The sequence below is a fragment of the Alternaria novae-zelandiae genome (assembly GCF_023758075.1).
Source record: "Alternaria novae-zelandiae strain BMP 2774 chromosome Unknown scaffold_5, whole genome shotgun sequence".
Classification (NCBI taxonomy): Eukaryota; Fungi; Ascomycota; class Dothideomycetes; order Pleosporales; family Pleosporaceae; genus Alternaria; species Alternaria novae-zelandiae.
This window is the reverse complement of record NW_026056965.1, coordinates 860,150-886,531: the sequence shown is the minus strand read 5'-3', so window position 1 is coordinate 886,531 and position 26,382 is coordinate 860,150. Positions and strand designations below refer to the sequence as shown.

Below are 26,382 nucleotides of genomic sequence, written 5' to 3'. Positions count from 1 at the left end.
TGAGAACGCTTGCGCCCGCTTCTTGCGTGCCAATACGCTCAGAGCCCTCCAAAAAGTCAAGATCACACTCCATATGTTGAGTAGTATGCATCCTGCTGGGAAGGCAGCCGAGTTGGCCTTGGTGAAGGTGATGGTGGAGGCATACCTCCCGGGCAAAGAAGTCGAGGTATGTGAGGGGACTCAAGGGGAGCATCTCAAATATTGGAAAGAGTGTTGAAGTGAGATCTGCGTATGCATTGACTCCGGTCATACTTCACGAAAGAGTTCTCAGAGAGCGCGAGGGCTGTGTAGTATCTGATATCTGAACAGGCACGTGGGCAAACGGCAGAAAGATGTTCATCATGTGGTTAGGATGCAATGAAGATCAGTTGCATGACGGTATCTCATACTAGAGCTAAATTGAAAACTTCCCCTTATAGCAGGAAAACGAAGCAAATCACTCAAAATTTTACATTTGAAAGGTTGCTAACGATCGCCCCCATATCAACATAGACTGCAGGGTGTTTAGCTCTTTCCTTGAACGTGGTGAGTGGTTTTAATGTAGTTGGATCGTACTGCTGAAACCATCCTGATTGTTTGCTGAGACGCGGCACTCAATTGGAATACTTGATGCGTTCTTCATCCGAAGAACCGCAGATTTGCTTGTTGCCAAATTCTCCTTCTGCCTCGTTCGAACCAACCTTAGTTGTCGCTACAACGCCGGCGCTACCAGGCCTTTGCAAATGTAGCAAGAAGTGTTCCACCTACCATCTGATATTTCATCCCATCCACCGTGCTTGTAGCACAGATAGTAAGGGCAGCAAGTATGCTTGTCCTTCACACACCCACAGTCCATCCATATCTCACCTCTCTCGTTCTTCGTCCACTTCACCACACTGTCGATTTCCGGATACGCGCGATAAAGCTCCTTGCGCATGGCCTCCCACACATGCTTTTTGATGCGAAAGCTCCCCCGGAGCGGCCCATTTGGATTAAACACGAAGGTCTCGCCCATCAAGTGAGCCTCCTCGAATTGTTCGTTCACTCGCGTGAAGTTCAGGCTCCAATCTCGCAGAGTCCACTTGTCAACATTTTCCGTGTGAGGGCTGTGAGTATTGTACGTTCCTGACATGTCCCATACGTAGCGGAAGTAGCCGTTCGTTTGACATCTGATGTTGATGTCAAACCCCAACTGCCGGAGTTCTTGGAACGGGCCGCTCAGCGAGCGAAATAGATGGGTGACATTGCTGGGTACGCCTGTCGTCTCATCCTCGAACCCGAAGGTGATAGGGCGAGGCTTTTGGTCGCGCAGAGATGAGAGCACATCGATGCAGTGGCGAAGTTCTGCGTTGAAGTTGCCCGGTATGCCTATCCGCTCTAGACCCTCGTTTCCGTCGATCTCGTCCATGCAGTCGAAGACGATGACTAGACCCGTGTTCCCCAGAAGCTCGTATAGCGTGACGTCGGAGTGAAACATCTTTACTGTGATCAGGTCGTGCAACTTTTTCCACGACACGTGATAAGAAGACCAAGGATCGGAACACCCTCGGGCAGTAATATCAGTCCCATCTCTTCTCCCAAAAGCCTCTAGCATCTCTGTCGCCACTTCCCTTCCCCCAAACCACTCTTTGGCCAAGTTTGGGAGATAGCAGTCAAGCTTCCCAGGGAAACGTTGAGTCCAGGCCTCTTTACGTCGATTGTTCCTGTCGTCTCCAGCAATAAGCCCGTTCATGAGTGTTTCCTTGCATGAGTCCAAGGCCCAGAGCTCATCATAGATCATGTCGCGAAGTTCGCGCGGCAAGACAAAGAGTCTCGCTACAATTTCGCGATGTGCAGCTCGTGAGTAGCGTGAGAGGGCCTTTTCAAGCTCTTCAGCTTTGCCATACTGCTTTTGTCTTCTAAGCTTGAGCGTGACTTGTTCAATTGTAAGGTACGACCGATTTTGTACCTCTAACAGAAAGTAGTACGCACAAAACCATTCCGGTGTAGGTTGCAGCTGGGGTCCTTTGAGGTATATAGAAAGTGAACTGCGGAACAGAACTCGGAGATCGCTGTTTGCACACATTTTCAGGTCTAATTCCGCGTTCGCTCTGGCTTTTGCTTTGCCTTCGATAACCTGTTGTGACGTCATCTTGATGTTGTTGTGAGAGTGTATTCTTCGTGTTATTGGTATTGCCGAGATATGTTGTGATAGTTGAGTTTGGGGAGTGCATTGGAGATATAAACGAACCTGACTGTGAGTCAAGTAGAACAGTTTGGTCGAGAGAACCAGAGTACGCATACTCGCATAACCAATGGTAATTTACCAGACGACCAACGGCAGATGCTTTGATACAATCCATTCAACTTTATTTGCAATAGAGCTACACAGAACGCTTCCATCCACCTTCTGCTTCGAAGATTTCACCGACCTTGCTGCTGACCGCGAGCAACCGTCTATCGTGGTAGCGAGGCGCAACAAGCGACACTCCGATTGGCATTCCGTTCTCGCCCTTGAAACCTGGAACGTTGACTACTGGTGTGTGCAGTGCCTATGAAAGCATTAGTCAGGTTTTATCTCCAGCTGGATACGCGGATGTGACTTACCGTCCAGATCAAACAAAACGCCGCACTGCCCGTCTTCTCAATACCCAGTGGCGCCTCATCCGGAACACTTGGTGTAAGTACCGCAGCATATCTGCCGAGTATCTCATCCACAACCGGCCTCGCTGCCGCAATCTTGTCGAAAGCTTCGAGCTGCGCTTTGCGCGAGATCTTCCCGCTGTTCTCAACGTGGCCGACCAGCTGTTCCGAGATCTTATCCTTGGCCACTGTGTATTCTGGCAGAAACGCGGTTCGGCCGTCAGAGTTGAGTACGGCCGCGTGCCACGCCGGAAGATCGTTAAGGTCATCTGGTAAGCTTATTTCCTCAACCTCGGCTCCATGCGCACGAAGTAGCGAGACGGCTTTGTCAAGTGCGGCGGAGGTGCCAGGACCCACGCTTGGCCAGACCATAGTTTTGAGAAGGGCAAACTTCGCGCCCTTCACTGTGAAGTCTTTTGGAGGTGGCACATCGTCGTGAATGGCGAATGTATCGGCGAGGAGTTCTAGATCAGCCACGCTACGCGCGTAGAGACCCAACGTGTCCAGAATCAGAGAGTAAATCTTTTGACCTTCGCGAGTGATAGAGTTCCATGTGGGCTTAAGGGCATAGATGCCATTGTACGAGCCAGGACGGATGGTGCTGCCACCGGTTTGGGTTCCTAGACCGATAGGTGCTTGAAAATCGCCTACTGCGGCACCAGATCCGGATGAAGAGCCACCAGGCGTGCGTTTTGAGTCGTACGGGTTTCGTGTCTTTGGGCCTGTGGTTGTCGCAGCAAACTCGGTCGTTGTTGTTTTGCCGAAGATGAGTGCACCGCTCTTGCGCAGTATCGCTATGGAGCCAGCGTCTACTTGAGGCGCATCGTTGGCATATATGGGTGAGTTGAATTGCGTTGGCATTTCTACACGATTAGTTGAGTTAGATGAAGAGGTGGTATTGGTAGCTCACCCTTAGTGTAGATGACATCTTTTACGGCGATGGCCACGCCGTGGAGGGGACCACGCTCGGCCTGTGGAATGGCATCAAGTGCTTTCGCCTGCTTGATAACGTACTCAGGGTCCAGGTATGCCCATGCTTGAACAGCTTCGTCACGAGCTTCGATGCGTCCGAGGAGTGATTTTGCGTATTCTTCGACTGAGGTTTCGCCTGCTTTGATCTTCGCCGAGATCTCGGTGGCTGTAAGTTTATACAGATCAACGCCCATTGCTTCGTATAATTTGGTAATTGTAAGTATCGCTGCTGTATAGATAGTCGCAGGTGTTCTCGTTTTGCTTTCCCAGGTTGGTTGTAATGTCAAGAAGAGGAATTGGAGAAGTGGTCTTTGAAGCCGTTGGAGTCCAAGGGTTGGAGACACATCCAGACGCCGAAGGCAGCGGCCTGTCAGCGTCAGCGATGCCATCGGCCCAAAAAGCCCGCATCGTGATAGGGAGCAATTGCGTGTCCCGTCCAGACCCGCTCATAGGCGATAGCCAAACACTTGCCCAACCAGGATATACCGGTTGTACTAATAAGTTGGAGCCGATAACGGCATCCCACTTTTTCGGAATGCTGGTTCCGATCGGAACTGTTCAGTCCATGTCGGTACTAGGAAACACGTGAACAACATCGCACCTGGGCAGTTCAAACGTCCAGCCGCCTGATCAGGAGTCTCAATTTTTGATGTCATAACAAGGCTAATCAAGTGTCGTAGTTTCTTAGTAGGATGTTGTTCAAATCTATCGTATTGCAATTACATGATGTGAGTACATGGTATCGATTCTGTTACAATCTAGGCTGCCGCTCTGAGCTCAAAAGGTGACCTTTGGTGACTTCTCGCCGATCTCAACATCTTCTCCTCCGTCGGTCATTGGTGGCGTTGAGGCGCCATAAATCACACCATCATCCCTGTCTCCGTCGAAGAAGCCCTCGCGGCCGTCATTGGCTAGCCATTCCCGTTGGAAGGGCGTGCTCTCGCGTCCAACGGGGAACACACGCGGTTTGACGAAGAAGGTGATGACGAAGTAGACCGTCGCCGCGGTGAAGAAGGTTAGCAACCAGCCCATGCGGTACATGTTCTGCGCAGCCGCCGAAATGATCTGTGGCTCGTACTGGCCAATAAGGCCAGGAATACCCATAGTTGTACCAAGTAGCCAGGCTGCCACTCCACTCCAGTTGACACCGGACCAGTACCAGTAGAGACCCGTCTTCTTGCCATCATAGCACGATGGTATGTGTATGTTTCCTTTGCGCGCGATGTAGTAGTCGACAATGATGACGGCGCAAAGAGGGGCCATGAAGATGTTGTAAGAACCCAAGAAACTAATTCATCGTTAGCATGGTGAGTGGAAAGCCTATTGGGGAACTTGCCTCAAGAAGGCCGTTGCGTTTTTCATCAGTTCCCACGGTTGTACGACGACACCAAGAATGGCGCAAAGCACCTGTCCACGGCGAATGGTGAGCCACTTGGGGAAAAGGCCAGTCATATCACTTCCGAACGGAATTGAGTTGGCTCCAAAGTTCGTGGCGAAGACACCGAAGTAGAACGCCAAAGCAACGAAGAAGATCCCCGCACGCGCTCCGGCACCGAAGTGGTGGTCAAGGATGGCTTCGAAGAGATCCCAGATGTTCCAGTAGGCAACACCATATGCTGCCTGCATGGAAGTGGTTGAGGCCATGCCAAGGAAGAAGACAATGATGGAGGACACGAAGACGCTGACACCTTGAGTCACGCCAGCATCCCGAGGCTTCTTGCAGTAGCGAGCAAGGTCAGGCTGGTTGACCAACATGGGCGAGAGAGAACCGAAGATGGTGTTGATACCGGCCATGATGCTCCATCCCAGAGGGGTCACTGAGGCGGCAAGCTCGCCTTCGCTGGAAGCAAGGTCCATAGCGCCGAGTCCACCACCGTTGGCCATGCACCATCCGAAGATGGCAAAGGCGGCGATTGGCATGATGAACCCCTTCACAGTGAAGATGTAATGGATGTGTCTGGGGTGGACCCACATGAACGGAAACTCCATTAGCCAGGCCATGAAGAAAGCCAGAAGCTGCTTCGAGGTGACACTTGCGGTAGGCGAGAGTGTGTTCGTGAAGTTTTGCCAGGAACTGCCGAAGATGCAACGGAGCATGACCGAGAGGATGTTACCGGCGTAGAAGGACTGAATTCCGTACCAGATGATGCATACGATCGCTCGGATGAAGACGAAGAAGTAGGAGCCGTACATGCCCATGACTGAGCGTGCAATCACAGGGAATCCGATGTGATACTTGGCACCTGGACGAGCCATAAGGACGACTACGACTGCTGCGAGGAAGGATCCAATGCAGGCTGACACGAAGGATTGTTGCCATGTCTGTTGATGCAATCAGTTCCTGGATTCGACATGCATGTTTCGAAATAGCCTACCAGACCGACTGTGACAAGAGCGGAGCCCGTATTCCAACCAACGAGGGAAAACTGGTTCGAGAACCAGTATAGAGGAAGGTTGAACCTTGATTTGTCAATAAAGGCTCAAAGATGTGCGTCGTCAAGATCCTTACCAGGTCCAAGTCCTCTGTTCCACTGGGGTTGGCTCAAGATCTTTGTTAGACCATCTCTCGTCCCCGATTGGGGCATGACCGTCATTGCCTTGGGGAGCCCTGATGAAGTCGACAAAGGCCTCTTTCGAGCGAAAGGGGGCCGCCATCTGGTCCCTGGTCGGAAGTTGAACTTTCCCCATGGTGCTGTGGTGGTATGGTTTGGTTGACTGCCGGGTGTGGTCAATCCTCCAAATCCTCTTCACGTCGGCGGACTGTGGTGTCTCATATGGCGATCGGACGTTACGCCAACTCCAAGTCTTTCACGTATCGCACGCATATCGGGCTGTGATTGACCATGGGCATGGCTTCTGGCGCAGCCTCTTCGGCCACTTTCTAGCCGATGTGCCATGTTGCCATGCGCGCATCAGTCATTCCCAAGCCTGACATCAACGTGAGCGGTGCGATAAAGAACAGGGGTGGAGATAGGAGGAGGATGTGAACTCCGATATGTTGCTTGTTATGGCGTAGTTCCTTCGCAATCTTTGGGGTCTCCAGGCGCCGGATGGGTGCAGCCGAGATAAAGCTACTGGAGGCCCGTGCCATCTTAGCCTATCATGGATAATTCGCGATAAGACACACGTCGGCTCACACATTCCACCTGGGCCTCAACGAGACTATCGCACGTGGGAAATATGGAGCCAAGCGGTATGAATCAGCTCCGACAGCTGCAGGGCTGTCGCATCAACGCCATACTCCTGACGACGAGGCCATGTTGCAGTCCTACCCAGAGAGCCCCGTAAGCCCCTCCTCCGGTCGGGGTGTGGGAACGGCCGCAGACGCAGTACCCGCATCCAATTCTCCGAAGGAAGCTCAGTCAAACGCCTCATACTCAGGTCCTGCGACTAGGAAATCTCGGGTGGCCTTGGCCTGCAAAAGATGCAAACGGAGAAAGCAGCGTGTACGTCACGTGGGACGTTGCTTCATGCACCTTGGCTAAGAATCATGTAGTGTGACGGTGCACATCCAGTCTGCAGATCTTGCCAGCGAGCTGGCGTAGCCTGTGCGTATGAAAGGACTATTCGTCCTCAGTACCCCGGCGGCAAGTCTGTGTAGGTTCTTCCCAAGGCCATTGACATGCGCGCGAACTGTTTCCTGACTTCTCAGCTATATCAACGCCCTAGAAGAGCGGATCGCTTTTCTGGAGGCCCGCCTTCCTGATCATGCAGAGGACCATTATGAAAACGGCCCAGAGACTTTGCAAAGAACATCTTCCATGAACGTTGAAGAGCCGGCGCTCGCTCTTCACCCCCAGTCCAGTGCATCGCGTCGCGAATCCCGAGATGACTGTTTCTCTGAAGATCTTGAGGGTGAGGATCGCACCTCACTCGTCGATGGTGTTGCGTATCTCTCCTTATGTGCATCTGGTACCACAGATACAACCTCGGAGCCTTACTATGTCGGCTCTAGCTCCGGCGCTACCATTGCTCGCATCATCCAGTCCTCCATCTTCCGAAGTTCTGGCAAGAGAGCAACAGCTCTACCAGTGAACCAAACATGCCAGGCTACCGGAACTTCACGGCCTCCTGTTCCTCCCGAGTCTACTCACTCCGATGAGCCCGTTGCGGATTTCCCAGACCGACAACAGGCACGCATGCTGTTTGACGTATTCTTCGAACGTATCCACACGCGCTGGCCATTGCTGGATCGTGTAGTCTACACGAAGCTCTTCGACAAGCAATTTGTGCGAGGTGCCCTGACTATCATTGAACGTAGCATTTTCCATCTCATATATGCCATTACTGCTCGATTCCTGTCGTTGACGCGGAAGCCATGTGGGGTGGATTCTGAGCATCATCTTGTCGCAGCCACCGAGCCAATGGACTACATCCTTGACCAGCACAACCTCGCGACAGTCCAGTTTCTCATCCTTCTTGGAGTTCATGGTCAGAGATCTCCATATGGTGCAGGCGCCTGGTCTCAGATTCGATATGCGACCTCTGTCTGCATTGAGATGGGCTTACACAGGAAGAAGAAGGTCACAGGCTCCCCTGAGCTTGCAAGAGATGCTGAACTGCGGCGACGTGCGTTCTGGGCGTGTTACTGCCTTGACAGAGTGACTAGCATTGTGCTTGGAAGAGCTTTTGCTATCGCTGACCGAGATATCAACGTCGAGGTTTGTCATCCAGGCAGATTATGATACGTGAACTGACTCTTCAAGTTTCCCAGTACTAGTCCTGAGTTCTGGACACTAACGCATCCGGAAGAGCCAGACTCGGTCAGGCCCCAATGGTCAAACATCGAGCCTTTCATACACATTATCAAGCTTGATCAGATCCAGTCGCGGATCCATAAGACAGTCTTTCGCGTCGATAGAGATGTCTTCAACGGGACGCCAGAACAGCGGGCCAAACTTGACCGGAAGATGGCTACAATCCGGAGCGACCTGGATGAATGGCTACGAACATATCCACAGACACCCAAGAATGGGAACAAGATCACTTGGATGTACGATCCCGAAAGCGCATATCTCGATGCCCGAGACTTTTATGGCGTTCAGTATCATAAAGCGATGCTCTACCTCTTCACCGTATTCCTCCCAACACTGGACACATCGGACATACGTTTCCTCACATGCGCACGCTCTGCTGCTTGTGTCTGCAATGCCTACAAGCGGCTAAGCCAGAATCGGACGCTCACCTACACGATGATCTCGCTACATTCGTGCTTTGTAGCTGGCCTGACACTGGTGTACTGCATCTGGCGAGATCGATCCCTTTTCTCATACGACGTTCTCGAGGCGACACGGGCCTGTTCTCAGATCCTGACCATCTTCGGTGAAAAGTGGCCCGGTGCTGTCAAATACCGCGATATCTTCGATGCGCTATCCGGAAGTTTGTTCAAGACAATCGTAAACTCGGCGCCTACTACCATGATGCATAGCAACGGTTCACGACCGCTGCAGCTCGACGTGGACGCGGAGCCTTCCATGGCAGGACTTTCACCAAGAAGCCGACGAGATAGCCGCGAGCAGGCGTCACAGCACTCAACGATGGGTAGTAAGCCTACCATGTCACACCTGGTTACTGACGCTGTGAAGGAGGCGTTCATGGAAGTGGACGAAGAGGCGCCAGGTGGGTGGCAGGGTTGGCGGATGTGGAATGAGATGGTAAGCGATGACGCCGCATCTGCAGCAATGAGGTTCGATGGCTTTGGCCAAGGCCAGAATGAGATGAGCTGGAATGCTTATGAAGGATCTGGTCTCTACGGCGTGGACCCCATTCAAGATGCAGCTATGTCGATGGATAACCGTGGTATGATGGATGGCAGTCAGTGGAACTTTGGAGAGTATAGATAAGCGATGTCATGGCTTTAGTTCGAAAGATCCTAGTCACTGTTGTCTCATGTGCGCAAATGACCCCGAGTTTAACATTGAAACAGATTCGATTGACTAACTACGCGAGCTGACCCTTCTTATACGGGAACTGCTCCCTGAACGACTCCGCTATTTGCGTCCTAGTCGCAACCCAAACACCTTCCTTCTCCGAGATATACTTGACGAAGTCCTGGAGCGCCTTGAACCTTCCCGGCCTACCGATGATACGGCAATGCAGACCAATGGTCATCATCTTCGGCTCTCCGGCCTCGCCCTCCTCATACAGCACATCGAAAGAGTTCTTCATGTGCTCGTAGAACGCAGCCGTACTGCGGAAACCAGTTCCCTGGCAGTGGAACTTGAAGTCGTTGCAGTCGTAGCTGTAGGGAACCATCAAGCATCCCTTGGGATTGGCGCTGCTGCGCTCTTGGGGAAGGTCGGTCCAGTAAGGCAGGTCGTCGGCGTAGGCGTCTGATGCCCACAGCAGCTCCTCACCCATCTCTTCGTACACGAGTGGAATGAGCGCTCTGCTCTGTGGTGACGGACGGCCATAGTACCATCCCTTTGGTGCATAACCGGAGAGCTTCTTCAGCGCCGTGATACCATCCCTGATATGCTGTTTCTCGGCCTCAACAGAAAGATTGGCATGATCGATCCAGCGGTAGGCGTGAGAAGCAACATCGTGGCCCTCTTCCACACATCGCGTAACGACTTCTGGCTGTTCTTCGACAGCGGAGCCAACTGCATAGAGGGTAAACTTCATCTTGTAGTCATTGAAGAGCTTGAACATGCGCCACCAGCCGCGGCGCGAGCCGTACTCGAATTCTGATTCGCCGCTGTAGTCGCGCTCGTTGATTCTGTGTTGGGCTGGGTATTCGCGGAGGTTGATCTCGGATACTCCGTCGCCTTTCATGACTGAGCGCTCACCACCCTACAGCTTGTTAGTTGTGCATTTGAGATGGAATGTATATGAACTCACCTCTTCATAGTTGATGACGAAAGATACTGCGATTTTGGCATTGTTGGGCCACTTCAAGCCCTGTAGACCCTTCTCACCGTAACCCTTGAAGTTACGTGGGAAGGCGTAGTCGGGTGGTGCGGCGTAGACTTCAGGCATGATGACGATGTTTGGAGAACGATAAGCTTGATTTGATTACAGAAGATGTAGCAGATTCGAAGTAGTAAACAATCAAGTCTCGCGATGCAGCATATATGTATCACCAGCGGAGTATGTCGCGGCGGCCACTCTCCAGCGCCTACCTGGCTATCGGCCATTCTCATCCGTGACGTCCTCACGTAATCGGCCATCTCCCATCCTCTGCCGTGCCTCACGATGCGATGTCATTTCTGCGGCCGGCTGTGACCCACCGCGGTGTTATCAGACGGATGAATGTGTTTATCGGCTTGGAAGAAACCGTATGGAGAACATGGCTTGGAGGGGGATCGTCGAGAGATAGGCCAATCTCGACTCGCCGATAACGACCGGCCTTTGTGGGGCTGTACTGACCTACCTAAGTTGGCATACCAAGGATTAAAGACCAGGTTGAGTTGGAGACGGTTCTCTAGTAAATTGATAGTGAAAGATGGGTCTTGCTGCGGGGTAATGTTGCGCTCAAGTTCCGAAGTCGCTGGTGTACGTTTGATGGTCTCATTCAATCGTCGCGCTTCACTCGGTTTGTACTTGGCCATGAGGACAGCATACGAGAAGGGCGAATGCATGCACATGCTACTCACCTGCAAGATCAGGACTTAGACGTGCGGTGCTTAGGGATTGCCCTAATAGTGGAATAGTTTGATGGTCTTGGGTAAATGTGCTGCATGCTACAAAACTTTTTTGAAGTATTTCTACGAGACCTTTATTTTTACATATCAACAAGGCCCGAACAAATACTTTGCGGAGATATCCTTGGGCGCTGACGATGTGCTATAGGATCGCTCATCTTGTGTGAACGTCACGTTCTACGTCAGCCTCCCCTGTCATTGGCCTCTTCTCATCAAAGACCTCCCCTTCCGACGCGACCTCTCGACCTTGAATGACTTGCTGCTGAGGCTCATCCTGCGACTCTATCGGCTGTCCTTCTTCTTCGTCCGGCTTTTTCGGCGCTTTCAAGCTGGTGTTTCCAACCCAGAACGTTAGAGCCAGACCGAGACCTGAGCATACTGTGAAAAAGATGAAGATGTAATGCAGACCAAGCATGTATGTATCAAAAACCTCTTCTTTCTGATCCAGAGAGAGGCCAAACTTATCGAGGTCGTACGTTGAGGAAGTCAACTGGGCCATTAGGGTATCTGAAACAAAGGGCCGCTTGGACAAATCTCTGCTGAGCGTATTCGAAAGGATGACTCCCGAGATGACGAGACCAAAAGCGCCACCGATAGTGCGGATGAAGTTGCGTAACCCAGTTGTCACAGCGCGATCCTCATTGCGACTGTTGGCGTACATCCCTACAAGCGTCGGCTGGAGCGTCAGACCAATACCGGCACCCTCGATGATGAGTACAACAATCAGCACAGCCAGGCCCGTGTCTCGGTCGAATAGTAGAGTGAGGCCACTTCCAAGAGTCCAGAGAGCAAATCCGGCCAGGATGCAGTGCATGTAGCTGGCGACTCGGTTCATGTACTGACCAGATGCGATGGACGCAAAAGATGTCGTGATGACTACTGGTAGAATCAAAGCACCCGAGGCCAGGGGCGAGTACCTGAGGACCGACTGGAAGTAAATAGGGAGATAGAAGAAATTGCCGAAGTACGCAAGGCCGATGAGGAACGTCTGTAGATATAGTGCCCAGCAGTGCGGCGCGCGGTATAATCGAAGCGGCATGATCGGGAGAGCGACGAGTTTCCATTGATGGAGTACAAATAGTACACCTAGCACGGCGCCGGTGACAGTGCAGGCGATGAAGAAGGGGGATCCCCATGCATATGTCACACCACCTCCTGACAAGGGGATGAGCACGAGCAAGGTGGATGCAATGTTCAGCACCATGCCGCCATAGTCAATCTTCTTGACCTTTGCGAGGTAGTCACCAGACCGATGCTTGAGCGGCAAGAAGAACAGTATGACCATGGAGGTGGGTACGGTCATGATGGGTATTATCCAGAACACCCACCTCCAAGTTGCTCCTTCAACGATAGCGCCTCCAAGAAAAGGTCCTGCACCATTCCCCAGGGCAATGACTGCACCTAGCCATCCTGCGTAGAAGTATCAGCACTGCTCGGTTATGGGATAGTAAATGGTCCTTACCTTGGTATTTGCCGCGGTTCTGCAACGTTGTGATATCGCTGACAATGATCATGACAAGACTGTTGATGCCGCCACCTCCGATACCAGCAATGGCACGGAGAACGAATAGTTGCACTGAAGTTCGCGCGAAACCACATCCAAGGTCTCCCAGAGCCATCAACATGAGGCTGATCAACAACAGATTCTTGCGACCAAAGATGTCCGACAAACGACCATTTATCAGTTGAAACGCCGTCGATGCGATTAGGAACGATGTACCGATCCATGATGTTGCAGTTCCGGTGTTCAAATCCACAGCAATCGCGGGTGTTGCTGTTGAGACGCTGGTTTGGTCGATGAACGAAACGAAGAGACAGACTGATAGTGCGGGGATTGCGATTCGGAGTTGTGTCGAAGTCATGGTGTTCCTTTGGCCGCCAATGGATGCTGCATCGCTCTTGTCGTCGTCATCCTTTCCCACGGTAGGCGAAGGGGACGCGCCATGAGGATTCGTTGGAGGTATGTCTGATTCGCATGGCTTGTCGTCTCTGGATTGCTTCTCAACGAGAGTATGGCCAACGCATGTATCGCTCTCTCTGATGGGGTGCGTCGATTCCATCTCGTCAATGGAGGGTTGCTGTTCCCGCATCATCGGATTCTTCCACAGTCGCTACAAGCCTCAAAAACATAGCGATTCTGCGTATGTGTATATTTGGAACAAGACCAACGGTCCAAAACATCGTAGCTAGCGTTGGAGTTGGGCGTGGAGCTCCGGGAGGCTGTCCGAGCGGGACTGAGCCCTGCCATGACGCCGGTCGACAGCTGCGAGATCGTCGGGAGGTGTGTTCCTCGTAGAAGAATTGCGAAAGCAGCCAGTCACAGTTGAGGGGCCCACTCACATGGTAGAAACGCTTACACGCTTCGATGGCGTAAGTGGCATTATGGGATGGAAGCCGATGACGGCGAGGCTGCAAAGTGGGTCGTCCTAGCCGGGCACGTGCGGGGCCATGTCATCGGGACTTTTTGAGCCGACGCATGTTCGGCCCCTTAGACCCTTCGCCGATGGCTGTTCGTATCGACATCGGACCATAACGCTCAAAACGGCATTGAAGGTATACAGGCGAGTTCTCGGCATCACGGCTGAGACTGACAGATGCCATGTGTCAGGTGGGGTTTGCGAGGCTGCCCAGGTGGGTTGCCGATAACGACCATGGTGACCCATCACAAGGCTTGGGCAATGGCCATAATATGTGTGGCAGACACAGCCATACACGCTCTAAAGAGCAGCGAAGCACTGGAATTGTAGGCCATTACAATTCTTGCGAGACTACTTGATCAGATCCTACCTCGTCTTTTGTTGTACCAACATCGACTGCCAAGATGACGAAACTCTTCCAACCATTGACAGTTGAACATGTAAAGTTGGGCCATCGTGTCGCAATGGCACCGTTGACCCGGTATCGCATGGGCGACGACTACAAGGCGACGCCCATGAACAAAGGTACCTTGAACACCGTCACTACGAAAGGCCGATATTGACCAAGTATTGCAGAGTATTATGAGCAACGAGCATGTGTACCAGGCACCCTTATTGTCAGCGAAGCAACCATCATCTCCAGGAACGCCATCGGCGCCCAAAATGCCCCAGGAATCTGGCAAGAAGACCACATCGCTTCCTGGAAAGACATCACGTCAGCAGTACATGCCAAAGGATGTGCGATATACTGCCAACTTTGGCATCAAGGCCGAGCCGCAAAGACCGATGCGCTGGACGCAGAAGGCATCACGTTGGTGTCATCCAGCGCTGTGCCCATCACACCCCAAGACCGAACACCAGTAGAGATGACAGAGGAGATGATCTGGGAAACCATAGCAGACTATGCGAATGCAGCCAAGAACGCAATTGCTGCAGGTTTTGACGGTGTCGAGATCCACGGTGCTAATGGATACCTGCCGGATCAGTTCCTCCAGACGACTTGTAACCAACGGACCGATAGGTGGGGAGGAAGTATTGAACAACGCGCCCGGTTCCATCTCGAAGTCACCAAGGCTGTCATCGCTGCCGTTGGTGCTCAAAGAACAGCAATGCGTCTCAGCCCTTACAGCGACTTCAACGGCATGCTAATGGACGAGCCCGAGCCGACTTTCGAATACCTCACCGAAGAGCTGAAGAAACTGGGTCTGGCTTATCTTCACCTGATCGAAGCCCGCATCACCGGCAATGACGACTCTGAATGCGGAGGCCAGAAGACCGTACAATGGATGGTTGAGCAATGGGGCAATGCGAGTCCAGTCATGCTTGCAGGCGGTTTCCTACCCGACTCAGCGAAGCAGACCGTTGATGAGACGTACAAGGACTACGACGTTATCATTGCGTTCGGCAGATATTTCGTGGCCAACCCCGATCTTGTGTTCCGTGTCAAGGAGAGCGTACCACTGGTCAAGTACGACCGCTCTGTTTTCTACACTCCAAAGACACCGAAGGGGTATATCGACTACCCGCATAGTCAGCAGTACTTGACAGCGGTGGCGAAGGTTTGAGATAGATATGCTTTTGATACCAATTTTACGTGTACACCTTGAACTTCCGTTGTTTCTCGACTAGTTGTGAAGCGCGAGCAAGATCTAGTACACTATGCTCTCAAGTGACGTCAAACGCCGTGCTGCCAATACATCGAGAGCTAGCCTGGTCGCGTGATAGTCCAACAGTACGAGATAGCCTGGATACCTTCATGGCTTCCTCAATCTTTCTGGTCTTCACATCTCATCTGTAGGTATATCTGAAACTCTCGGCAGACCTTTTAGGTCTTTCCCACAGGTCGTTGCGATATGTTCAATAACCTGTTGTATGCATTCCACTTCATCGCGTGTACAACCGACCCGTAGACACCCACGTAAATGCCATTTTGTCGAAGTGGCGAGACCTTGGCACATGATCGCAGGCAATATGACGAGCTCGGATTCGACGATATCGAGGGTATTGTGATTTGCCAGGAACAAACCATAAGATATGTCGGTCGAGAGCCACGCTACATGGCGCATTAGCCTCAAGATGGAGAGCAGCGGAGTGTCGCAGGGCACTCACGTATGTCTTTGTGTGAACCGAATGATGCCCAGATTTTCTCATTATCATCGCCATAAAGCGTTTCAAGGACCTCGAGACCGCGCTTGTGGTTAACTTCATCAGCTTTCCAATCCTTACGGGTGAAACTGTGATCCTGATCTTCGGGCTTTTCTTGCGAAGCAAGAGACACGAAAGCTTCCATGACGATGGGAATGCCGTTGAGAATGATGCATTTGATCATGGCTTCTCTAATGCGCCGTACGAGGCGTTGTCTCTCCGCAGACGTCTGATAAGACGGCTGTGAGATGATGTAATTGTAGAGAGGACCTATCAGACCCGGCTGGCCGCTAGCGATAAGTGCCGCTGTCTGTCAAACACGCACAATGTCAACTTTAAAGTCTCTCCCGGAAAGATCGTACTCACAGTGGAAAGGTACCATCCATCCTTCCTCCATCTTTGCGGGAAACGCGCTTCGGTATCTCTGAATAGACGGTTCGCGTCGATGGAGGAGTCGAGTCTACCATAAACAGTAAGGGTAGGCATGTACTCGACTATGGTAGATAGCTGGGAGCAGAACCTAGAAATAGGCTGGAGAGCGCTTGCGGCGGCACACATCGCGCACGTCGTGATAGCGGGGTGATTGGCAAGACACTAGTCCCCAGTGTGAATGGCTGTGAGGGGGGATATGAGATAGCTCTCGTTGGTAAGCGCAACTAGGAAGAGGATAATTGATTTTGATTACCTGTTCTGAAGTTGTGGACTTCAAAGACCGAAACAAAGTATTCGCAGTATGTTGTCAAAGGACCACGGGCAAGCTATATAACAAGGAAATAGAGTTCTTGGTTAACAAACAGACGGTATTGAATGCGAAGAAATAGCAGCGTAACCTTGGAACAGTGAATATTTTAGCCTAATGGCAAGTAAGATTCATGTAAGAATTGATGTAAGACGATTACTGGCGTCGTACATCAAAGTTTAAGCAAGTGACATCGGTGTACGAAATGTAGTAAGACATTGATTGACTTCGTGCAATCAATCTTTAGGCACCTCACGTGCACGTACCTGCCCCGTAACATGGTCGGGACCCGGGGACCTCTTCCGGAACGAGTCTTGCAGTCGAAATCGTCTACTGTACGCAGATACTGGCACAGAAAGTTGGCGACCCAGTAGACAGGGTTGGTGGGGAAGTCTGGGGTTGTCATGTTGATGGGACGCGGCCCAAGCGACTAGCGCGCCCGGAGCGGAGAAACAAGCAGTGGAGGTGGGATGCGACGACTGCCATCCCACTAGGTGGGCGCGCAATTCACTCCGCAACCGCGTCCCGACCCGAGCTTGCGCCTGATCGCACCGCCCCACCCCGCCGGTGGTCGCAGCCTACAAACAAGACATCCAAACGCCCTAACCCCCTCGGAGACCGTCGCCGAGAGCAAGCGCAAACATGGACGACTTCAACAGCGACACGGACAGCGACTACACAAGCTACTGGCGAGACTGGGTGAGTACCTGAACTCCATACATTACCAACACCGGTATTCTTTGATCGCTGGTCATGTCTCTACAAACCTTGGGTGCGTCGGGGTGGAACTATAGGTACCTCATGGCGTGGTATGCTCTGCCAGCCCTTCATTGCAGGTCGCGTCTGACCATGCGCCAGCGGTGACTGCGGCGAAGACGGCTATATCTCCACGCTGAGGTGCCCCCATTCGTTCGAAGTGGATGAAGACTATACTATCTTCTCAGCCAAATGGGGCCCGCTCATGCTCATGCAGAGCGAGTGGTGGAATGACTGGTGGGAGGATCACGACAGCGTAGAAGAGAAGATACAGCTATTCACTTCAACGCCGGCTAACAAACAAGTAGTTCATATCCTCTCGAGGAAACGAATACTTCTGCGAGATTGACGAAGAATACCTCACCGATCGCTTCAACCTAACGGGCCTGAACACCGAAGTTCAGTACTACCAATATGCACTCGATCTCGTCACAGACGTGTTCGACTTCGACTGCGACGATGATATGCGGGAACAGATCGAGAAGTCGGCACGGCATCTCTACGGACTCGTCCACGCACGATACATCGTCACTACCAGGGGCCTCGCCAAGATGGTACGTCAGGCGCTCATACCCTATGCCTCGCGCCGACGACTAACACACCACCCAGCTTGAAAAGTTCAAGAAGTCAGACTTTGGCAAATGCCCCCGCGTAATGTGCGAATCGCAACCCCTCCTCCCCATGGGTCAATCCGACGTCCCCAACGCCTCACCCGTAAAACTCTACTGCGCCCGCTGCGAAGACCTCTACAACCCCAAATCCTCCCGCCACGCCGTAATCGACGGTGCCTACTTCGGCACGTCCTTCCACAACATCCTCTTCCAAGTCTACCCTGCGATGCTGCCACCGAAATCGCAACGGCGGTACGAGCCCCGCGTTTTCGGCTTCAAAGTACACTCTGCAGCAGCGCTGGCGCGGTGGCAGGCAGACAAAAAGGATGAGATGAAAGACAGGCTCAAGACGCTTAAGATGGAGACTGGGTTTGAGGAGGAAGATGAAGATCTGGAAGATGATGAGGACGACGATGATATGGAGACTCAGGAAGGCGTTGAGGGCGCGGTTGTGCAGCTGTGACAAATGGGCCTTTAATGGCCGTTTCACTATTGTACAGATGGATGGGTGAGGAGTGGGAAGCATGTTTAGGAAGATGGAGGGCATGAGTAGTTTATAGCATCCGAGAGGAACTAGCATGGGTTTGGCGATAGGCGTCATGGCTGGGTGTTAAAGCAGTATTTGATATACCAAACGACGATCAAACAATGCAGATTATGACTTGCATGATACCTTAAAGAGCCGAAACCTTACGTGTATACTGGCAAAGTTGGTATATCGTTGCAACGATCGCTAGTATTGGAAGACTACGAAAAGAGAGGGGTATCTATCTGACTTTCCTACACATCCCATCCGCCTCCTGTCCAGTGAATACCCACAGAAACCTAACCAGGGATATCACAGAAAGGCAGCGTCGCTGAAAGGTGCCCAAAGAAAGAAGAAGATAGATCGAAGGAAGCAATGAAGAAGGTAAAAGTAGTTCTCATGAAGTAAAGTAAGTAAGTAAAGTAGACAAGAAAAGATCGAGAGAACGAATCAAAAAGCGCCACGCAATGCTAATCAAGCAAGAGATCCAAACCACGCTGTCGCTTCGCTGTCATCATCCCATAATCCAAAACAGGTTCCAAAACAAATTCCAAAACATATACACATCCAAGATAATCTTTCGTAAAACCCATATTACATCGTAAGCCAAAAGTCCATCGTAACCAAAAAGTAGTGAGCAAGAAGAAGAGAAGAGAAGAGAGGGCGCGGCTTAAAACATCTTCTTAAACCAGCTTCCCCGCTTGACAGCCGGGGCACCGCCATCAACAGCCGGTCTGCCATCCCAGGTGCGCACAGGCGGCTCTTCATACGCAGGCACGTAGCTTGTGCGGCGGGACGCCCTCTTGCGCTCTCTATCGTCGTCAACCGTCTTCATGCCCTCGTAGTGTGTAGCGCGGCGACTGTGCTTGTGCGTCCTATCACGATCGCGCTCCTTGTCCTCTGCCTTGCGGCGCTCCGCACGTTCTTTATCGCGCTTGGGTCCCTTGCGGCCGGCGATGCGCAGGCGGATGTCTTCGTCTTGGGAGAAGGTTTCCTCGTCTTCTTCGGGGGTCTCGCGCGCGCCCGGGGCGGGGTCGAGGACGGTTTCGGAGATGGGGGGAGGGAGGGGTGGCTCGTTGGAGAGGGACTCCACCCATGACGAGGTCTTGTCGCCGCTCTTGTTGTTGCTGTACGGCATGTTTTCTTCCTCATCGCGGGCCTGGCGCGAACTGCGGTGTTTGCGGGCCCCGCCGTTGCGCTCGTCGAAGTAGTCGGTGATGGGCTCGCCGCTGGCGGCAACGGGGTATTCGGAGTTGCGTCTGGCGGCGCGGCGCTCTTCGTGACGACGGCGACGTTCTGCGTCTTCGTCCACGTGCACTGTTCGACGGCGTTCGGTCTTTGGGCGGGGCTCTTCGCGGTCTTTGTCTTTGCGGCGCGAAGAACGCTTCTCGCGCTCGCGTTCGTCGGAGGGCGGTTTGCGCTCGCCCCGTGCCTTCTTTCGCTCCTCCTTCTCGGCCATGCGACGCAGTTGTTCCTCGGCCTCCTGGTTGCGACGCTCCAACTCAGCCATCTGACGGGCCTTCTTCTCCGCAAGAGTCGCACGCTCGTTTTCGCGCTCACGCTCGCGACGGCGCTCTGCCTTGGCCTCTGCCTCTTCAAGCTCAGCGCGCCGGGCTCCTTTGTCTCCATCGCGTTTGGATCTACGCTCAGCTCGTCGAGCCTCTCGCTCAGCATCGTAGTCCTCAGGGGTGCCATTTGCGCCTGACATCATAACGTCTTCAGGAGGCGGATGGCGCAGACTGCGGCGCTCGTGTCGCAGCCGCTTCGCCTCATCCTCTGTTGCGCCTCCGCGGGTTGTCGATCGCTTGCGATGTCTGCGCTCGTCTTCGGTCTCGTAGGCGGTCCGGCGGCGCTCACGGGGTGCCTCTTCCGGCGCAGCCTTCTTGCGACCAAGGCCAAACATTCCCTTGAAGCCTTTCACAGCAGCAGCAGTACCTGCGACACCAGCAAGCGTGCCCATAGCATCCGAGTTGCCGCGCGCACGACGAGGTCGCTCCCGCTCACGTTCGCGGCGGGGCCGCTCAGCCTCAGCTGGGGCAGGGTCCATGTCCATGGGGTCGACGACGATGGGATCGTCAGCGCTAGGCGGTGCAGTCAAGGGTTCAAGGGGTTGCGCGGAGTCGCGCTTGGATTTGCGACGCGATGGCTCTGGACGAGAAGCTGGGGGAGGAGACTCATCGTCAAGATCTTGGTCGTCGTCAATAGGATACGGGTCTGGAACAGCTGCCATAGGGTTAGCTCCGAATGTTTGCTTACGGCTGCGCCGGCCAATGACAGGCGCATCGTGCTTAGCGGGGAACGGCTCACCTCGACGGAAGCCCTTATCTCTGGCGTCCCGAGTGCTGGTCCTGCGCGACGAGCTTTTCATGCCCATTACCTTGGCGGCCTTTGAGGAGACCCTCGCATCAGTGTCTGTTTGCGGCGGCGACATCATAGCAGCGTCCTGGTCGATTGAGGGTCGGCGCGACGTCGTCTTGGGTGTGCGATGTGACTTTGATCGTGAAGGCGGGGGCGGAGCAACACCAAACATGGCACCTAGCCCAGTACCAGCGCGGGCCGTCTTGGACCGTGAAACCGTTGGCTTGGATGAGTGCACCTTGTCCGAGCCTGATGAACGTGACTTGATGTCATTGTCCCGAGTGGACGACGTTCGTACAGACTTTGTGCGATCGGGAAGGCCGGCGCCGTCTTCACCACCAGACACCCTTCTGGTCTTAGTCTTGGACGCACCAAATAAGCCCCATCCTCCAGCGGCCGTGGTAGCGCTGCGACCTAGCTTGACACGCTCTTTTCTTGGAGATTCCGACGGGGGCTCAGGCGCAACTTCTGGAGGTGGTGTAGGAAGTTTCTCGGGAGCTTCCTCGTCGTCGTCCATGTCAGGGTCTGCTTCTTCAGGCGCTTCTTCGATAATGGGTTCTGGCTCAGGTTCCGGTTCCGGTTCAGGTTCAGGCTGACGTGTCCTTGTTTTGCTACTCTTCTTGGACTTCTTGAGTCTCCGCTCCTCCTTGGGGGTGAGTTTAACAGGCTCTGGCTCCGGTTCAGGTTCAGGCTCTGGTTCAGCTTCGGGTTCAGGCTCAGGTTCAGCTTCCGGCTCTGGTTCCGGCTCTGGCTCAGGTTCTTCGACGATTGGTTCTGGCTCGGGAGGCGGCGGCGGCGGGTTATCGAAACTGAACCCTCTCGATTTGCTGCTCTTCTTGGTCTTCTTCAACTTCTTCAGCTCCGAAAGAATAGAAGGTCCAGGCACTGGTGCAGGTTCAGGCTCTGGTTCTGGTTCGGCGGCTGGTTCAGGCTCAGGCTCTGGTTCAGGCTCTTCTGGCGGCGCTGCATCCTCTGCATCATGGAAGTCCATCGTATCGCCCTCGTCGTCAGGGAATGCACCAGGTGCAGGAGGGGATCTCTCGGCAGGTACTTCAGGCTCTGGATCGGGCTCGGGAATCACTATCGGAGCTTCCACTAACTTCCCAGCCTTCTTCAACTTCTTCAGCCTTTTCTCCTCCTTGAGTTTCTCTTCCTCCAGCTTCTTCTTTTCCTTGGAGGACAGCTTCTTCTTGGGCTTTTCAACGACGACTACCTCCGGTTCTGGCTCAGGTTCTGGCTCTGGAGGGGCCTCTTCAACCTCTGGCTCTGGAGCTGGTTCCGGCTCTGGCTCTGGTTCCACATGCCGATGCTTCTTGGACTTTTTGAGCCTTCGCTCCTCCTTGGGGGTGAGCTTGACAGGCTCTGGTTCAGGCTCGGGCTCGGGCTCGGGCTCTGGTTCAGCTTCTGGCTCTGGCTCCGGCTCGGGTTCCTCGACCTCGGGTTCTGGCTCCGGCTCTGGCTCCGGTTCTGGTTCATCCCAGATGCTGGGCTTTGGCTGTTCAGGCTTGGTCTTGCGCAGAGAGATACCCCAGGCACTGCCCCAACCGCTAGCTGCTTCCTTCTCCTCCTTCCTGGTAGGCTTCTCAAGCTCAGCCAAGAGATCACCTGCGTCTTCATCCTTGATCAGATCGAACAGTTCGTCGTCATTCGTAGGCTCGGCGGGTGGGGGCGGCGGAGGCGGTGGAAGTTCTTCAACAACGCCTCTCTTCTTTTTCTTCTTCTTTTCTTTCGGGGCTGGCTCAGGCTCGAGTACCATATCCTGCTCAGCAGCAATACGAGCAAACTCGGCCTCTTCCGCCTCCTTCGCAACCCTCTCCGCCTCGGCGGCTTCAGCGGCTTCGGCCTCGGCGGCGGCAGCTGCTTCAGCTTCAGCAGCTTCTCTGGCTTCACGCTCCAGCCGTTCCTTTTCTTCAGCCGCCTTCTTCTCCTTGGCCTCTCGCTCACGCTTCGCCTTGCTCGACTCCTTCTTCTTCCCTAAGCCAAACATGCCCCATCCGGAACTTGCTTTGGCTTCTTCCTCAGCTATGCGACGCGCTTCTTCCTCTTCTGCAGCTATGCGAGCTCTCTCAGCCTCCTCGGCTTCGATACGAAGACGTTCTTCTTCAGCAGCACGCTCGGCTTCTTCTGCCTCAATACGCTCCTGCTCCTCGCGCTCAAGGCGTTCCTGTTCCAGGCGCTCCTCTTCTTCGCGCTGAAGACGTTCTTGCTCTTCTTGCTCGAGACGCTCCTTCTCTGCTTGCTCGGCAGCTTCTTTCGCCAGGCGTTCTTCCTCCTCTTTCTTCTCGCGGGCTCTTCTCTCCCTTGGGGTTTCCGTCTTCTTCTTTGAAGCGCCCCAAATGCTGGCGCCCCAACCCGCCAGTTTTGAGGCTGCTGACTCCTCTTCTTTCCTCTTTTTCTCTTCCTCTTCCTCTGCTAATATACGTGCCGCCTCAGCTTCTTCGGCCTCAATACGCGCCTGTTCAGCCGCCGCCTCTTCAGCTTCGCGGGCCAGGCGCTCTTCCTCCTCTTTCTCAGCAGCCTCCTTCTCCAGACGCTCCTGCTCTTCTCGTTCCTTCCTCTCCTTCCTCTCTCGCACTCTTTTCTCTGTAGGCGTTTCGTTCTTCGGCTTCTTGGAGCCGCCGAGAGAGCCCCAGATGCTGCTCGACTTCGTCTCTTTCTCTTTCTTGCTCTTCTTTTTCTCCTCGACTGGCGCTGGAGCTTCTTCCACTACTGGTTCTGGCTCAGGAGGCGGTGGCGGTGGGTCGTCGAGCGAGATAAGATCCTCGAAAGTATCGTTTGTCGATTTTGGCGGAGAGCTTTCGGGTTCGAATTTGCTGAGCAGACTACTGACAGTCTTACTCTTCTTCTTCTTGGTGACAGTAGCAGGAGCACCCCAGATGTCTTCATCTTCAGCTGGGGGAGGTGCTTCGATTTCTTTCGGCGCCGGAAACTCTGACTCGAATTCTCCCGGCGGTGTCGGCACGTTCGGTGGAACTAGGCCCTTCTTGCTCTTCTTTGACTTCTTGCCGATGTTGAAGGCTGCGCTTCCCCAAGGATCATCCTCGTCGGGTTTCTGAACGGGTGTACTGGTATCCTCGATAACTTCTTCTGGCGCATCCTTCTTTGGGTCCTTGTTCTTCTTCTTGCTCCAAGATGGCGCGCCCCAATCGTCGGATTCGTCTTCCTTGGGCTCTTCAACGTCTTCGGGCTGGTGAACGGAAGCGAGTTCTTCGATGATGGGCTCTGGGCTAGGTGCGGGAAGCGAGTCCAGTTCGACGGATTTACTGCTCTTCTTCTTCTTCTTTCCTCCGCCCCATATCGAACTCAAGCCCCAGTCGGTGCCCTTCTCGTCCTCTTGTGCTGGCTCAGGCTCAGGTTCCGGTGGTGGCGGCGGCTCTTCGATGACAGGTTCGATAAGCACACCCTTCTTGCTCTTCTTCATTTTCTTGACAGCAGCAGGGGGTGTTGAGCCCCAATCATCCCACGGATCAACTGGTCTTTCCTCAGCCGGGGCGGGCTCAGGCTCAGCTTCAGGCTCAGGAGGGGGTGGTGGCGGTGGCGGAATTTCTTCCTCTGCACCTTTCTTGCCCTTCTTCTTCTTCTTGGTAGTTGTCGGAGCTGCACCACCCCAATCGCCCCAGGTGTCGTCTTTCTGCTTAGCCTTCTCGGCTTCAGCAGCAGCGGCGGCGGCTTCCTCTTCCTCCATCTTCTTCAGCTCGGCTTCCTCCTCTTCTAAGCGTAGCCGTTCTGCCTCTTCCTCTTCCTGTCGCCTGATCTCAGCAGCTTCCTCCTCCTCTTTCGCGCGCTTGGCATCTTCTTCCTCTTTTTGCTTAGCCTCTTTGTCCAACTTGGTTTTGAGCTTCTTCGCCTGCGACTTGCTGAGTCCTGCGTAAGGATCCACGACTGGCTCTGGTTCTTTCGGGGGCTCCGGCTCTGGCTCTGGTTCAGGTACCGGTTCAGGTTCGGCTTCCGGCTCGGGAGGTGGAGGTTCTTCCTTGGCTCCCTTCTTACCTTTCTTCTTCTTGGTGCCAGCAGCAGCAGCCGCTCCCCAACCACCACCCCATGGGTCCTCCTCTTTGGCAGGCGATGGCTCAGCCTCGACGACAGGCTCTGGTTCTGGCTCAGGTGCCGGGGGCTCTTCTTCGATTGCGCCCTTCTTCTTTTTCTTCTTGTCCTTGGTGGCGCCAAAGCTGAATGCACCCCATGAATCGTCTTCCTCTTTCTTCTCAGGCTCTGGCGGCGGCGGAGGCACCTCTGGCACACTGTCATCAATCAGAGCCCCTTTCTTACTCTTCTTCTTGGTCTTGGAAGCAAGTAAACCGCCCCAGCCATCATCATCAGCAGGTTTGTCCTCAGCCGGGGGACTCTTGAACGCGTCAAAATCGAAATCGAATCCATCCTCCTTCTTCTTTTTATCTGAGCCCCAAGGGTTGTCGCCTTCTGCAGTCGCGTCTTTGTTCGATGAGCCCCAGCCGGAGGTCCAGTTGCCAAGCCCAGGAAGTCCAAATCCAGATTTTGATGCGCCCGTATCACTGAAATTCATGTCAATCTTTGGCGCACTTGCTTCGTCCAGGTTAATATCGTCGAATGTTGTCGGCGGTTCCGCTGGAGGATCAGGAGGAGGCGGGGGTGCGGGCTCGGCCGTCTATCGTGAGTTAGCGTGCTACTATGTGTAACTAAAAAGCCGAAATGACACACCTTCCCCTTTTTGCCCTTCTTCTTCTTGCCGGGAGCGGCCGCACCAAACGAGGCCCAGTCATCTGCTGCTGGCTCCTTTCCCCAACTCAAGCCAGCTGTAGCGTTTAGTATCGATGGTTTCGCTGCGGCTGCAGCTGCCGCTTCTTCCTCTTCCTTCTTCTTGCGCTCGGCCTCCTCTTCAGCCTCCTTTGCCAGACGCTCTTCCTCCTCTTTCGCCAACCGCTCCTCTTCTTCCTTCTGCAGGCGCTCTTCCTCCTCCTTTTTCAAACGCTCCTCCTCCTCCCTCTTCAAGCGTTCCTCTTCCTCCTTCTCTTTCTTGGTCTTCTTCTTCCCCTTATCCCCGTCGCCACCATCGCCTCCAGCCCCGCTATCTGCAGGCGGGTCACCCCCACCATCGCCACCACCGGCTTCCTCTTCCTTCTTGCCGTCGTCTGCTGGTGTAGCTGCAGCTGCAGGTTTAGGCTTGGCCGCTGCCTTGGCCTTCTTCTTCGCGTGCGATTTGATGCCTGTCTCACTGTAGCCAAAATCGATGTCCACATATGGAGATTTCACATCAAGGAAGAAGGAAGATGTTGGAGACGAAGTATTGCGTTTGCGCAAACCATTTCGAACACTAGAACGTGATGATGCGCGGAAAGAAGGAAACGGTAAGTAATCAGGCGTTTTTGCATAGGCTAGCGCATCGGTGGATGTATAGTCTGGGGGCATGTCTGCAATAGATTCATCGTATGAGGGTGGTGGGGATCCATAGCTTCGTGGGGCTGGACTCCATGACTCCGGGAAGGACTCGAGGGTTGATGGAGGAAACCGCGACAACTGGGTCATGGGATTAGGCCGCTGAATAATTGTTAGAAGGTGAACCAGGAATTAAACAATGCGGAAAGCAGTTGGCAAGAACTGTGGGTAATCGTGCACCAAACATGGACAAGAGACCAAA

The 26,382-nt window shown here is 53.6% G+C and overlaps 9 protein-coding genes across 9 annotated transcripts; 3 read left to right on the top strand and 6 right to left on the bottom strand.

Moving 5' to 3' along the window:
- Positions 1-593: 593 nt before the first annotated feature.
- On the bottom strand, positions 594-1,958 carry J4E88_003330 (uncharacterized protein; the record flags this gene model as incomplete). The annotated part of the gene is made up of 3 exons (XM_049396983.1): positions 594-714; positions 825-1,874; positions 1,951-1,958. The coding sequence occupies 3 exons, from the start codon at positions 1,956-1,958 to the stop codon at positions 594-596; spliced, it is 1,179 nt and encodes a 392-aa protein (XP_049257325.1).
- A 384-nt stretch (positions 1,959-2,342) lies between these two features.
- On the bottom strand, positions 2,343-3,767 carry J4E88_003329 (uncharacterized protein; the record flags this gene model as incomplete). Its single annotated transcript, XM_049396982.1, has 3 exons — positions 2,343-2,510; positions 2,566-3,464; positions 3,512-3,767. 3 exons carry the CDS (start codon positions 3,765-3,767, stop codon positions 2,343-2,345), a joined length of 1,323 nt encoding a protein of 440 aa, XP_049257324.1.
- A 583-nt stretch (positions 3,768-4,350) lies between these two features.
- On the bottom strand, positions 4,351-6,261 carry J4E88_003328 (uncharacterized protein; the record flags this gene model as incomplete). Its single annotated transcript, XM_049396981.1, has 4 exons — positions 4,351-4,861; positions 4,910-5,895; positions 5,949-6,033; positions 6,083-6,261. 4 exons carry the CDS (start codon positions 6,259-6,261, stop codon positions 4,351-4,353), a joined length of 1,761 nt encoding a protein of 586 aa, XP_049257323.1.
- An 802-nt stretch (positions 6,262-7,063) lies between these two features.
- On the top strand, positions 7,064-9,416 carry J4E88_003327 (uncharacterized protein; the record flags this gene model as incomplete). Its single annotated transcript, XM_049396980.1, has 3 exons — positions 7,064-7,068; positions 7,226-8,234; positions 8,280-9,416. The coding sequence occupies 3 exons, from the start codon at positions 7,064-7,066 to the stop codon at positions 9,414-9,416; spliced, it is 2,151 nt and encodes a 716-aa protein (XP_049257322.1).
- A 97-nt stretch (positions 9,417-9,513) lies between these two features.
- J4E88_003326 (uncharacterized protein) lies at positions 9,514-10,551 on the bottom strand (the record flags this gene model as incomplete). The annotated part of the gene is made up of 2 exons (XM_049396979.1): positions 9,514-10,365; positions 10,414-10,551. The coding sequence occupies 2 exons, from the start codon at positions 10,549-10,551 to the stop codon at positions 9,514-9,516; spliced, it is 990 nt and encodes a 329-aa protein (XP_049257321.1).
- An 819-nt stretch (positions 10,552-11,370) lies between these two features.
- Positions 11,371-13,276, bottom strand: J4E88_003325 (uncharacterized protein; the record flags this gene model as incomplete). Its single annotated transcript, XM_049396978.1, has 2 exons — positions 11,371-12,626; positions 12,679-13,276. 2 exons carry the CDS (start codon positions 13,274-13,276, stop codon positions 11,371-11,373), a joined length of 1,854 nt encoding a protein of 617 aa, XP_049257320.1.
- A 761-nt stretch (positions 13,277-14,037) lies between these two features.
- Positions 14,038-15,198, top strand: J4E88_003324 (uncharacterized protein; the record flags this gene model as incomplete). The annotated part of the gene is made up of 2 exons (XM_049396977.1): positions 14,038-14,158; positions 14,210-15,198. The coding sequence occupies 2 exons, from the start codon at positions 14,038-14,040 to the stop codon at positions 15,196-15,198; spliced, it is 1,110 nt and encodes a 369-aa protein (XP_049257319.1).
- A 1,961-nt stretch (positions 15,199-17,159) lies between these two features.
- On the top strand, positions 17,160-18,347 carry CKB2 (casein kinase 2 regulatory subunit; the record flags this gene model as incomplete). Its single annotated transcript, XM_049396976.1, has 3 exons — positions 17,160-17,216; positions 17,582-17,827; positions 17,883-18,347. The coding sequence occupies 3 exons, from the start codon at positions 17,160-17,162 to the stop codon at positions 18,345-18,347; spliced, it is 768 nt and encodes a 255-aa protein (XP_049257318.1).
- Positions 18,348-19,080: 733 nt separating this feature from the next.
- J4E88_003322 (uncharacterized protein) lies at positions 19,081-26,153 on the bottom strand (the record flags this gene model as incomplete). The annotated part of the gene is made up of 2 exons (XM_049396975.1): positions 19,081-25,392; positions 25,446-26,153. The coding sequence occupies 2 exons, from the start codon at positions 26,151-26,153 to the stop codon at positions 19,081-19,083; spliced, it is 7,020 nt and encodes a 2,339-aa protein (XP_049257317.1).
- Positions 26,154-26,382: the final 229 nt, after the last annotated feature.